Consider the following 13,104-nt stretch of genomic DNA (forward strand, 5'->3'; position numbering starts at 1 on the left):
CACCGGAATTTGAGAACTTCTGTGTTAGATTTTTATTATGTCTGGTCATATTCTTAGGGCATGGGCATTTTTTGTATCTTACTTCCTAGCTAAGCTTTTCACAAATGAATCATTCTGGGCAATACCCTTATCAATTGTGTGTATGTGTGGCGGGGGAAAATATCACTGGTTTAAGAGGCTGTAATATGGAATATGATGACTCAGAGAAATCTGTTACTATTTCTAGGAAAAAATATTAAAAGTCCTGTAAGTCCTTGATGGCAGGGGACCTTGTCTTAACTTCTGTGGATTATCTGTTCCTTCATCTCCAGTGTGTCAGTACAGTTGGTGTTTTGTATAGTATGTTCAATGAACGAATATATATGTGAATGTTCTAATTGTGAGAAGTTAGTTTTGTCCACAGGGGCTTGCCCATTACCTTGTTGTTTGGCTAGGTAAATTAGTCTTGTCTGAGCCTTTACTGAGTCTGTTTGTCTGCCTTTCTTCTTTTCCTTCCTTCTGTGGTGGAGATGAAACCTAGTGCCTTATGTATGCTAAGCAAGCACTGTACCACCAAGCTCCATCCCCAGCCCCCTGAGTCTTTATACTCTTTACTATAAAATGGGCAATAGTGAGGATTGGGAAGATAATTGGGAAATTATTTTACTCTGTATAGACCATTTGCAGAATACAGGTACTATTTTTGTTTTGTATGTGGATGGTACTGGTGATTGCACCTAGGACCTCACACATGCTAGGCTAGTGCTCTAACACTGAGTTACATACACAGCTCTTTTAAAATCTTCTTCTTCTTCTTCTTCTTCTTTTTTTTTTTTTTTAATATTTATTTTTCAGGGCTGGGGATGTGGCTCAAGTGGTAGCGCACTCGCCTGGCGTGCATGCGGCCTGGGTTCGATCCTCAGCATCACGTACAAATAAACATGTTGTGTCTGCCGAAAACTAAAAAATAAATATTAAAATTCTCTCTCTCGCTCTTTCTCTCTCTCTCTCTCTCTCTCTCTCTCTCACACACACACACACACACACAATAATAATAAAATAAAAGAGAATCAATAAATGTGATGGAATCAAACTAAAAAGTTTAAAAAATATTTATTTTTCAGTTGTAGTTGGACACAATATCTTTATTTTATTTATTTATTTTTATGTGGTGCTGAGGATCAAATCCAGGGCTTCACTCGTGCTAGGTGAGCGCTCTACCACTGAGCCACAATCCCAGCCCCAAGTCTTATTCTTTATTATTATTTCTCGGAGGCATTGGGGATTGAACCCTAGAGTGTTTTACCACTGCAGTGCATCCCTAGTCCTTTTTAAAACTTTTTTAAATCTTAAGACAGGGTCTTGTTAAGTTGTTGAGGCCCTCATTAGCCTCCTGATTCACTGACATTATAGGCATGTGTCACTGTACCCAGCTCTCCACCCCCCGCTTTTATGTGGCACTGAAGATTGAACCCAGTGCTTCACTGGTGCTAGGAGAGCACTCTACCATTGAGCTACAACCCCAGCCCCCACAGCCCAATTTTGTATTTGATTAGAGACAGGGTGTCACTGAGTTGCTTAGTTCCTCGCTGTTGCTGAGGATAGCTTTGAACTCTCAATCCTCCTGTCTTAGCCTCCTGAGCTGCTGGGATTACATACATGCACTACCATGCCTGGCTCCCCAGCTTTTTAAAAAATTTTTATTTTGAGGGCTGGGATTCTGGCTTGGCCGTGGAGCACTTACCTAGCATGTGTGAAGCACTAGATTCAATCCTCAGCACCACATAAAATTAAATAAATAAAATAAAGGTAATGTGTCCCTCTACAACTAAAAATATAACAGATTATAATTTTGCCCGTGAGTTTGTGTGTGTTTTTCTTAGTCTCTTTCTTGACCTTCATACTTTTGAAGAATATTGATGACTGTTTGGCTTTGTCAGATGTTTTCTCCTAATTGACAAAGCATGTATAGCATTTGTTACCAAGAAGAACACAAAAGTGGAGATATGTCTTTACACACAGGTTCATGATACTGATGTTTCATTACTGAGGATGCTGACCTTGATTATGTGGTTTCTGTTGGGCTTCTCTGCTGTCAAGTTCCATTTTTCCCTTGCTGCTAATATGTGTTTGTGTGTGTGTGTGTGTGTGTATTAGGGGCGAAAGTTTGAGACTGTATAAATCCTATTTCTCCTCATATTTTTCTTTCTTTTTTTTTTTTAAAGAGAGAGAGAGAGAGAATGAATTTTTCAATATTTATTTTTTAGTTTTCGGCAGACACAACATCTTTGTTTTTGTATATGGTGCTGAGGATCGAACCTGGGCCGCAAGCATGCCAGGAGAGCGCGCTACCGCTTGAGCCACATCCCCAGCCCCTATTTCTCCTCATATTTTTCACCCACTAATTTTTGTGTCCATCAATGTGTCTCATCTGCAGTAATATATCCAGGTGCAATTGTGCCTCCTGTAATCTCAGAGACTTGGGAGGCTGAGGCAGGAGGATTTGCAATTGTTCCAGGATAGCCTCAGTAATTTAAGGAGGCCTTAAGAAACTTAGTGTGACTTTGTCTAAAAATAAAATATAAAAAGGGCTGAGGATGAGGGTCAGTGGTAAAGCACCCCTGTGTTTAATCCCCAGTACAAAAACAAAAACACCTAAAATCATCTGCAGTGATAAACATTAGTGTAACCTCATGTTTGTTTTATCCTGATTATATAACAATAATAATTATTATTTTAAAAAATTTGTTTTCTTTAGTTATACATGGACACAGTGTCTTTATTTTGTTTATTTTTATGGGTTCCTGAGGATTGAACCCTGTGCCTCACACATGCAAGGCAAGCGCTCTGCCACTGAGCCCCAGACCCTAATAATTAATATTTTAAAAATATTTTTTAGTTGTCAATAGACCTTTATTTATTTATATGTGGTGCTGAGAATTGAACCCAGTGCCTCACACATGCTAGGCAAATGCTCTGCTACTGAGCCACAACCCCAGCCCCTCTATCATAATTATTTATTTTGTCATTCATATTGTTCCAGCTTTGGAGCATGTGAATCTCTTTCAGGTTGGCTGATGCCCCCCACTTTTTTTTTTTTTTTTTCAGCAAATTCCTTTGTGATTTGAGTGTTCCCTTTCTGATATCATGAGATGTTCCAAGCTATCTTGTATATGTCATTTCATTTTTTTGTAGATTGGTTCGAGTGAGTAAAAACTATCGATCAGTCATAAGAGCCTGTATGGAGGAAATGCACCAATTTGCAAGTAAGAATTTTGTTGTGTATGTGTGTGGTCATATTCATGGTATCTATTTGGCTACAAATACTAAACAGTAAAGTCTGACGTATTTTCAAATTCTTTCCAATTTTACACAATTCCTAATTTAAAAAAAATTTTTTTTAGTTGTAGTTGGGCATAATACCTTTATTTTATTTATTTATTTTTATGTGGTGCTGAGAATCGAACCTAGTGCCTCACACGTGCTAGGCAAGCACTTTACTGCTGAGCCACAACCCCAGACCACAATCCCTAATTTTTTTTTTTTTTTTTTTTTTTGGGTACTGCAGATTGAACTCAGGGGCACTCAACTACTGAGCCACATCCGCAGCCCTATTTTGTATTTTATTTAGAGATAGGGTCTCACTGGTTGCTTAGCACCTCGCCATTGCTGAAGTTGGCTTTGAACTCATGATCCTGCTGCCTAAGCCTCCCAGCCACCAGGATTATAGGCTTGCTCCACCAGGCCCGGCTAATCCCTAAATTTTTGATAATAATCTAAAGTATGTTTTTCAAATTATAACATATTGACAGTGAATTACTTATTGAAGGTGGCAGGCTAATAAACAAAATTAAGCCTCTCTGAAAATTACGTTCCCAGTTCTCTGACCTTGTTTATTTAAAGTCACCATAACCATGAGAGTTACATGATTCATTGGTACCAGGATCAGTGTTTGTTTTCCCAGGGGCACCTAACCACTGAGCAACATCCCCAGGCCTTTTTAAAATTTTAATTGTTTAAAGTTTTATTTATTTTTCCTTGGAAAAAAACATAATGTCACACAAGTAGGTAACACAATTTTCATGGTAATACTCAAGGAGAAATTTGATATCAAGAACCTCTGTCTTATGGAATGGAACTAGACAGATAGTAATATTTCAAATGCTTTAAGAAGGGGAAACTACTATAAAACTCTTTGAGTTATATTGTAACTGTACCTGCATTTTATTTTTTATTTTGAGACAGAGTCTTGCTAAATTTCTGATGCTAACCTCAAACATGCAATCCTCCTGCCTCAGACTCCCAAGATGCTAGGATTTTAGGCATGTGACACCACACCCAATTGGATGAGTCTTCAGTTTTATATAACACAAAGTCTTTTTCAGGGTGTTTTAGTCACCTTTTTTGCTGCTGTAACTGAAAGACCCAACCAGGGCAATTGTAAAGGAGGAAAAGTTTACTTGAGGGCCCATGGTTTCAGAGGTCTCAGTTCACTGATAGCCGGCTTTATTCCTCAGGGCTTGAGGTGAGGCAGAACAACATGGTGGAATAGTATGGTGGAGGGAAGCAGCTCTCATGCTCATCAGAAAGCAAAGAGAGATCTCCACCTGCCAGATACAAATATATACCCCCAAAACACATCCCGAATGCCCCATCTCGTCCAGCCACACCCTACTTGCCTTCCTAACCACTCAATCCCATTGGGTGATTAATTCACTGATTGGGTTAAGACTCTTGTAACCCAATTATTATTATTATTAATATTTATTTTTCAGTTTTTTAGGTGAACACAATATCTTTATTTTGTTTTTATGTGGTGCTGAGAATCGAACCCAGTGCCTCACACATGCTAGGTGAGCGCGCTACCACTTGAGCCACATCCCCAGCCCCCCAAATATTTTTTTCTTGAACTTTCTTGCATTGTTTCACATGTAAGCTTCTGGGGGACACCTCAAATCCAAATCGTAACACAGAGGATTTTTTTTGTTGTTGTTGTAGTGCTAGGGATGGCACCCAGGGCCTGGTACGTGCTAGGCAAGTACTCTGTCTATAGTGCGTGCCACCACAACTGGAATCAGAAGCCTTTAAGATGGCTGCATTATAGTTGAAAGTGCTGTTTATAGCCTGAGTAGTTTTGTTTGAGAGGCATTGAAGTACAACAAAGGGATATGAGACATCAAAAAACATGTAGAACTGAACACAGTGGCACATGCCTATAATTCTGGGCAATCTCAGCACTTTAGTGAGGCCCTCAGGAATTAGTGAAACCCTCTCTCAAAATAAAAAATAAACAAGGGGTAGGGATGTAGCTCGGTGGTAAAGTACCCCTGGGTTCAATTTTTAGTATCAAAAAATATCTAGAAAATGATGGTCATTAAGAGAAACAAAGGCACATGCTATAGAACTGACATATGAAGTTAGAACAATGGGAATAACATTTCCATAGCATAACATTTCACTTCCATAGCTTGTTTAAAATGTTTTGTGTTTTGTTAGTTGCTGCAAAGGATCCAGCCAGTGGTCGCCAGTTCAGCAGCCAGGTAAGGGGGAGCTGCCTATCGTATTGGCACTACTATCTGTGTCCTTAGGACCCACTTAGGATAGCTCTACAGTCACTGTTAGGGTGGAACCCTTTCTTTCCAGGTCTACGGGCAGCCATTTGGGGCGACAGAGATCCTGCTAGACATCCTTCAAGGTCTAGCACATTGGAACACAAGGATCACCTTGATAAATACCATATGAGTTTTCAAAGAACTGTAAATCCTAAACACACAGTGTATATGAGTTGTCACTTGAGACGGATAGTTGTATGTTCAGAACCAGTGCGTATTATCATAAAAACAAATCACGAACTCAGAATTTTTGCTGAGTGGCAAATGGTTATGCTTTAGTTAGAGCTGGAAGATGACTTGCCAAAATCTTCTTTCTTTGGTAGACTCTTGGTATTTTTTTTTTTAATTTTTTTTTTTTTTTTTTTTAAAAGAGAGACAGAGAGAGAGAGAGAATTTTTTAATATTTATTTTTTAGTTTTCGGTGGACCCAACATCTTTGTTTGTATGTGGTGCTGAGGATCGAACCTGGGCCGCACGCATGCCAGGCGAGCGTGCTACCTCTTGAGCCACATCCCCAGCCCAACTCTTGGTATTTTTTAAATTCAGTAGTCAGTAGGGAAAAGTGTCCTATCTCTCGTCTACAAAGTGTTTATTTTCCTCTTATGAACAAGGGATGATGGTATCTGGATGGAAGAGTGGTAGAGAAGAGGAGCCTGTGTATTCTTTTCTTTTTAATTTCATATATATATTTTAGTTGTAGTTGGACACAATACCTTCACTTTATTTATTTATTTTTGTGTGGTGCTGAGGATCAAACCCAGGGCCTCGCACATGCTAGGTGAGTGCTCTGCTGCTGAGCCACAACCCCAGCCTGAGCCTGTGTATTCTTAAGGGTAGGGTCCAAGTCTGATTTATTTTTAGGTATTGTGTGGGGCTTTATTGTTTTGGTATTAGGAAATGACCCCAGGGGTGCTTTACAACTGAACTATATCGCCTACTGTTTTTATATTTTGTCTTGAGACAGGGTTTCACTGAGTTGCCCATTTTGGCTTACATCTTGTGAACGTCCTGCCTCAGCTTCCCAAGTAACTGGAATTAGAGGCGTGTACCACCACACCCTGATGCCCACTTTTTTTTTCGGTTTTGTGATTCAACTCAGCCTTGTATATGCTCAGCACATGCTTTACCTCTGAGCTGCACCCTAGCCTAAGATTTGCCTTTAGTACACTATTTCTTAAAATTGAGTCATTGAAGTACCAACTTCACAGTTTTTGCCTAATGTATATTTTTATTATTTAGTCTTTTTTAAATATTGTCTCTCCCTTTTTACTTAAATACTACCACTTCCTAAGTCACAATTCAATAGTATCAGTATGATGTGCTGGTTTTATTTGTCTAATGAACATTAAAATAAAATCACAACCATTAAAATAATATCCCCACCACGTGGCTCAGTGGTGCACGCCTGTAATCCCAGTGGCTGGGGAGGCTGAGGCAGGAGGATCTCAAGTTCAAAGCCAGCCTCAGCAATGGCGAGGGACTAACAGCTCAGTGAGACCCTGTCTCTAAATAAAATACAAAATAGGGCTGGGGATGTGGCTCAGTGGTTGAGTGCTTCTGAGTTCAATTAAAAAAATAATAATATCATCACTGAAAATTTTGATATGGAATGCCCTGTGGAAATACTGCCATAGACGTGCCAGTAGTTGTTAGGTTAGTGAGGGACCGTCATGGGATTCAAGCCCTTCTTTCTTTCTTCTGAGAACAAACCTGAGGAATATTAAAACCTGTTTCTGTTTCTTCCTAAGGTCTCCATTTTGTCAGCAATGGAGCTCATATGGAACCTGTGTGAGATTCTTTTTATTGAAGTGGCCCCAGGTGAGCCTGGAATAATCCTATCATATTAGAGAGCTCCCTGCCCTCCACTGATCATTGCTCATCTTTCCTATGAATCAGTATGTTTTGCTGCTAGGAATGTTTTTTTCCAGTGTTCTTCATAATAGCCATCAGAAGTCATTATAAGACACCCCAAGAAATGTGTCATTTTGTTAGATGTGCAAAAAACAGTCATATGGAGCACCTTCCCTCAAACAGGCAGGGTACAGTGGTGAACACCTGTGATTCTAGCCATTTCAGAGGCTGAGGCAGAAGGATTGCAATTTCGAGGTTAGCCTGGTACCTTAGTGAGTCCTGGATTCAAAATAAAAATGAAAAGGACTGGAGATGGAGATGTAGTTCATTGGTAGAGCACCCCTGAGTTCAATCCCTGGTGTTCCCCAACACCCAAGTACTTAGTAAACAAATATTCAAGTTGTGCAGAGACTAGTGGTTAGTATTTATGTTATGGATAGGTGAAGCTTAAAGTTTTAAAGATGTGAAGAGGGGGCTGGGGTGTGGCTCAGTGGTAGAGTGCTCGCCTGACATGCACGAGGCACTGGGTTCGAGCCTTGGCACCACATAAATGTAAAATAAGGATACTGTGTACATCTAAAACTTAAGAATAAATATTAAAAAAAAAAAAAAAAAGATGTGAAGAGGAGTTAGGTGGTGAGAGTCAAAAGTTGCTTTGAGAATTTGATAGCTAATGATTGGGTCAGGGCAACCCTATATCTGATCCATGTCTAGGTGGGATTATTCTGTTTAGGTTTTTTTTTTTTTCCTTTTCTTTTTTGTATATGCTGGAAGTTGAACCCAGAGCCTCACACATGATAGACAAGCACTCTACCATTGAGCTATATCTACAGCCCTATTTTGTTGATCTTGAATTATGTCATATAGTGTCCTGGCTTGAATGTGTACTCTGTGGAAGTGTGGTAGGCTTTTTTTTGTGTGTGTGTGTGGGGGCGGAGAGATACTTGGGATTGAACTCAGGGGCACTTGACCACTGAGCCACATCACCAGCCCTATTTTGTATTTTATTTAGAGACAGAATCTCACTGAGTTGCTTAACACCTTGTTTTTTGCTGAGGCTGCCTTTTTTTTTTTTTTTTTTTTTTTTTGGTAGTGTTAGGGATTGAGACAAGCACTCTACCCACTGAGCTATATCCCCAGCCCTGAGGCTGGCTTTGAATTCACGATCCTCCTGCCTCAGCCTCCAAAGCCACTGGAACTACAGGTGTGTGCCACTGCACTTGACTGTTTTTAATTTCTTGAAATGGTTTTGTTTGCTAGTATCCATACATGAGTATTGACCTCTGTGCTGTATAGCAGTTCATTCATTCTACTGCTGAAGCACTGAGCAACCTGAAAGTTAAATTAGTTGGTCAGATACCTACTTTCTCTAGTAGATTTTGAGCAGATTGCAGTTTCACATCACTGCATGTAACATCTAGTCAGTACTAGTCCCTAAATGGCCATTAACCACATAGCCATTAGATTTTTGTGAAGAATCTGGCTAGGGGAGATGAGGTCTGAATCCCAGCTTCAACCCTTTCCAGGATTCAGTGAAAGATGAAGCTGACTGGCACAGGGAGGATTTTGTAAAAGTTCCACTTGATTTTTCCTAGCATAGCACTTGGTGCAGCACCATGTGTGCCTGTTTAGGAGGGATGAGCCCCTCTTGGAATGCCATCTTGTCCGCTTTCACATTCTCCGTACCTGGGGTAAAGCAGAACTTGCTGCAGGTGAAGTGAAGTTTTTGTGCATGATGAGACTCTCTCCTCCCAGCTGGCCCTCTCCTCCTCCATCTCCTCGACTGGGTCCGACTCCATGTGTGCGAAGTGGACAGTTTGTCAGCAGACGTTCTGGGCAGTGAGAATCCAAGCAAACACGAGAGCTTTTGGAACTTGGTAAGGACCTCGTGCAGGCCTCCCCTTCCTCCCGCCTTGCATTCTGCTGCCTGGATGCTTTTTGAGTGATTCTGAGGTTGTCCTCATGCTCCTGCCTGGCTCCCCAAGTCTGATCATGGAGATACTTTTTCCTTCCCTGCTTTAGGGCAGAGCTTAAAAAAAAGGTTCATAGATATTCTAGTGGAAAGGGATTTGAGTTCTTTTTGGATCTAAGGAAGAAAACACAGGAAGATCATACAAAAGCAGTTGACATCCCCAGCCCTTTTTATTTTTTATTTTGAGACAGTCTTGCCAAGTTGCTGAGGCTGAATTTGAATTTATGATGCTCCTGCCTTAGCCTCCTGGGTCACTGGGATTATAGGAGTGTGCCACTGGGCTCAACTGCATTTGTCATTTGAATGGTGGTGAAAGTGCCTGAATATTGATTTGGGGGTTGTAAGTAAATTTTAATGAGAATGTTAATTCACAAGTAGAGGACCTGCTATATTGTATGTGTATGTACATAAATGTACTTGAATTGCAATTTCTTTCCGTTTTTGGTGATATTGGGGACTGAACCTGTGGTCTTGCACATGCTAGGTAAGTGCTGTACCACTGAGCTATCTCTTCAGCCCTTTTATTTTATTTTTTATTTTTGGCACGAGGTTTGACTATATTGCCTAGGCGTTTGACTATATTGCCTAGGCTGGCTTTGAAATTGAGATCCTCCTACCTCAGACTCCAGTGTAGCTGGGATTATAGGTGTGCACTACCAATAGGCAATAACTGGCAATTTGATAAAAATGGTCAGGGTAAAACTATGAGACTCGTGTGATAAATGGATTCTGAAGGGAGCCATCCATGGAACTGAATGCAGTGGCACACACCTGTAATCCCAGCAACTCAGGAGTCTGAGACATGAGTATCCCATGTTTGAGGCCAGCCCCAGCAATTTAAGGAGACCCTGTCTCAAAATTTTAAAAAAAGGGCTGGGGATGTGGCTCAGGGTTGGAAAAAAGGAAAAAGTCATCCATGGAGCAGAGAACTGCCCAAGGAGTTGTAAAACCTCTCAGGACCAGACCTGTGCCATCTTCTTGCAGGTGACCGTCTTGGTGCTTCAGGGTCGGCTAGATGAGGCCCGACAGATGCTGTCCAAGGAGGCAGATGCCAGCCCCACCTCTGCAGGCATGTGTCGAATCCTGGGGGACCTGATGAGGACAATGCCTATTCTCAGTGTATGTGGAACTAGCCTTGCTTGCTGGGTCATGGGATTGGGAATGATTTCTTGAAATATAAAGGGTTGGTGGTTTGGCATCTCATGCGGTCTTTCCCCTTAGCCTGGCAACACTCAGACACTGACTGAGCTGGAGCTGAAGTGGCAGCACTGGCGAGAGGAGTGTGAGCGGCACCTGCAGGATGGCACGTTTGCCTCCAGCCCACGCCTAGAGTCTCTCTGCAAGGTCTGGGGGAAGCAGTTTGGTTGGGTCCTGATGGCCTTCCCTAGGGCTGTGGCATCCCCTGGAGCCACAGCAGAAGCTGGCTCCCTGGACAAGGCTGTCCCTCACTATGCTGGGAAAGAAGGAACTTTTGGCTTCTAGTTAAAAGCTTGGGCCCCAACTGAGATTAGCAAAACCATAGAGAAGCTGCCCCTAGAGGAAGTGGAGCTCAGGGAATTTCTCTCCTCAGATCATGCTGGGAGATGAGGCCGCCTTGTTAGAGCAGAAGGAACTTCTGAGTAATTGGTACCATTTCCTAGTCACTCGGCTTCTGTACTCTCATCCCACAGTGAAACCCATTGATCTGCACTTCTATGCCCAGGTGAGTGAGCTCTTCATGGGGGGCAGTAGTCCTGGGGTCTATTTGTGTATTTTCTTTGAGTTGAACTTTTCCAGGAATAAGGAAGGCTCTTTTAGCCCTTTTTGAAGGAACCCATCATCCCTCTCCAGGGGTCCCTGTATAGCAGTCCTGACTGCTCCCCTAAATCTCTGCTTCCATGCTGGGGATTGAGTGGGTCATCACCTTTCCACAGTCCAGCCTGGACATGTTTCTGGGATGTGAGAGCAGCCCAGAGCCCCTGGACAACATCTTGATGGCGGCCTTTGAGTTTGACATCCACCAAGTGATCAAGGAATGCAGGTAGGACCCTCCAATCCCATCACTTTATCTTTTTCTGGGAGGTGTACTGGGACTTGAACTCAGAAGTGCTCTACCACTGAGGTATGTACTCAGCACTTTTCTTTCTTTCTTTCTTTTTTTTTTTTTTTTGTATTAAGGATTGAATTCAGGAGAGCCTAACCACTGAGTCTCACGTTCCCAGCCCCTTTTATTTTGAAACAGGGTCTCACTGAGTTGCTTATGGCCATGCTAAGTTGCTAAGGCTGACCTTGAACTTGTGATCCGCCCCCTCTGCCTCCTGAATTTACAGGCGTGTACCACCACATCCAGCTTTTTCTTTTAATTTATTTTGAGATAGGGGTCTAGCTAAGTTGTGAGGCTGGCCTCAAACTTGTGCTTCCACTGCCTCATCTTCTTCTGTAGCTAGGATTACAAATGTGTGCTGTAACAGGGTCTTAATGGATTGCCTAGACTGGTTTCAAACTTAAGATCTCTTGCCCCAGCCTTCCAAGTAGTTAGAATTTCAGGCATGTGCCACCAGAGCCAGCCACTTTAACCATTTTTAGATGTGTACTTCAGTGGCATTATGTGTATTAATAGTGTTGTATTTTGTCACCACCATTCATCTCTAGAACATTCTGGGTTTTTTTTATCCTTTCTCTTATAGAACAGCTGCCTTAGTTTGTGCTGCTATAACAGAATACCTGAGACTGGGTAATTTATATAGAATAGAAATTATTTTCTCACAGTTTTGGAGACTAAAATAAAGGCACTGTCAGATTTGGTGTCTTATGAGGGATGCTCTTGTTTGCATAGTGGCACCTTGAATGCTGTGGAGGGAGGAGAAGCATTGTGTCCTTTACATGGTGAAAAGTGGAAGGGAATAAACTTCCTCCAGCAAGCCCCTTTGTAAATTCATGGCCTAATCACCTATTGAATGCCCCAACTTTTTTTTTTTTTTTTTTTAAATACTGAGGATTGAACCTAGGTGTGTGTTAACTCTGAGCTACATCCTTTTTTTTTTTTTTTAATTTTGAGACAAGGTCTTTCTAAGTTTAGCCTCCAGAGTTGCCGGGATTACAGGTGCATGCCTTAATAAGATTCTCACATTGGCAGTGCCCGAAATTTGGAAGAGACATGTGTCCAGCTCCCCTTCTTGTCCAGATGCAGGCAGATAATAGCTTCTCTCGGGATGAATTTGGGAGCTTCCCTGAGGCTTGAGGGCTATAGTGTTTGTAACTATCTCCTTTTTATTTTATTTTATTTTTTGGGGGGTGCTGGGGATTGAACCCAGGGCCTTGTGCCGATGAGGCAAGCACTCTACCAATTGAGTTGTATCCCAGTCCTGTTCTTTCTATTTTGGGGATGTTTATTTAAAATAACATTGCAGGAAATTACTTTGATATTTAAAATCTAGATAAAACAAACCTGGTTCTTGGCACCAACTGAGCATATTACCCTGTTACAGGACAGTGTTTCCCAGCAGTCTCATTCTAGTTTTATCAGGGGAATCAAACCAATGGGCTGAGGGCTGAGATTTCTAGCCTTTTCCCCAAAGGCTGTCCCATCATTGGAAAGCCTCTGGTAAGGCAGGAAAGGGAGGGTCAAACATAATGAATTGAAGGAAGGCTTTCCAGAAGTATCATATATAGTAAGTCAATAAGCATCTACCTTTCCTGGACGGTGGGTGT

The 13,104-nt window shown here is 41.6% G+C and overlaps 1 protein-coding gene across 3 annotated transcripts in view; it reads left to right on the top strand.

Moving 5' to 3' along the window:
* Nup85 (nucleoporin 85) overlaps positions 1 to 13,104 on the top strand; it is a 29,096-nt gene that overhangs the window by 5,895 nt on the left and 10,097 nt on the right. For all 3 annotated transcript variants that reach the window (XM_046449577.2, XM_046449578.2, XM_058580989.1), the window contains exons 4-11: positions 3,175 to 3,245; positions 5,476 to 5,519; positions 7,340 to 7,409; positions 9,198 to 9,319; positions 10,399 to 10,533; positions 10,636 to 10,758; positions 10,985 to 11,116; positions 11,328 to 11,434. In XM_046449577.2, the coding sequence (XP_046305533.1) occupies positions 3,175 to 3,245; positions 5,476 to 5,519; positions 7,340 to 7,409; positions 9,198 to 9,319; positions 10,399 to 10,533; positions 10,636 to 10,758; positions 10,985 to 11,116; positions 11,328 to 11,434 (804 nt within the window). The remainder of the gene's footprint in view (positions 1 to 3,174; positions 3,246 to 5,475; positions 5,520 to 7,339; positions 7,410 to 9,197; positions 9,320 to 10,398; positions 10,534 to 10,635; positions 10,759 to 10,984; positions 11,117 to 11,327; positions 11,435 to 13,104) is intronic.

This window comes from Marmota monax, unplaced genomic scaffold (genome assembly GCF_021218885.2).
Source record: "Marmota monax isolate L192 unplaced genomic scaffold, Marmota_monax_Labrador192_F-V1.1 WCK01_AAM20220418_F8-fsc00292, whole genome shotgun sequence".
NCBI classification, from domain to species: Eukaryota; Metazoa; Chordata; class Mammalia; order Rodentia; family Sciuridae; genus Marmota; species Marmota monax.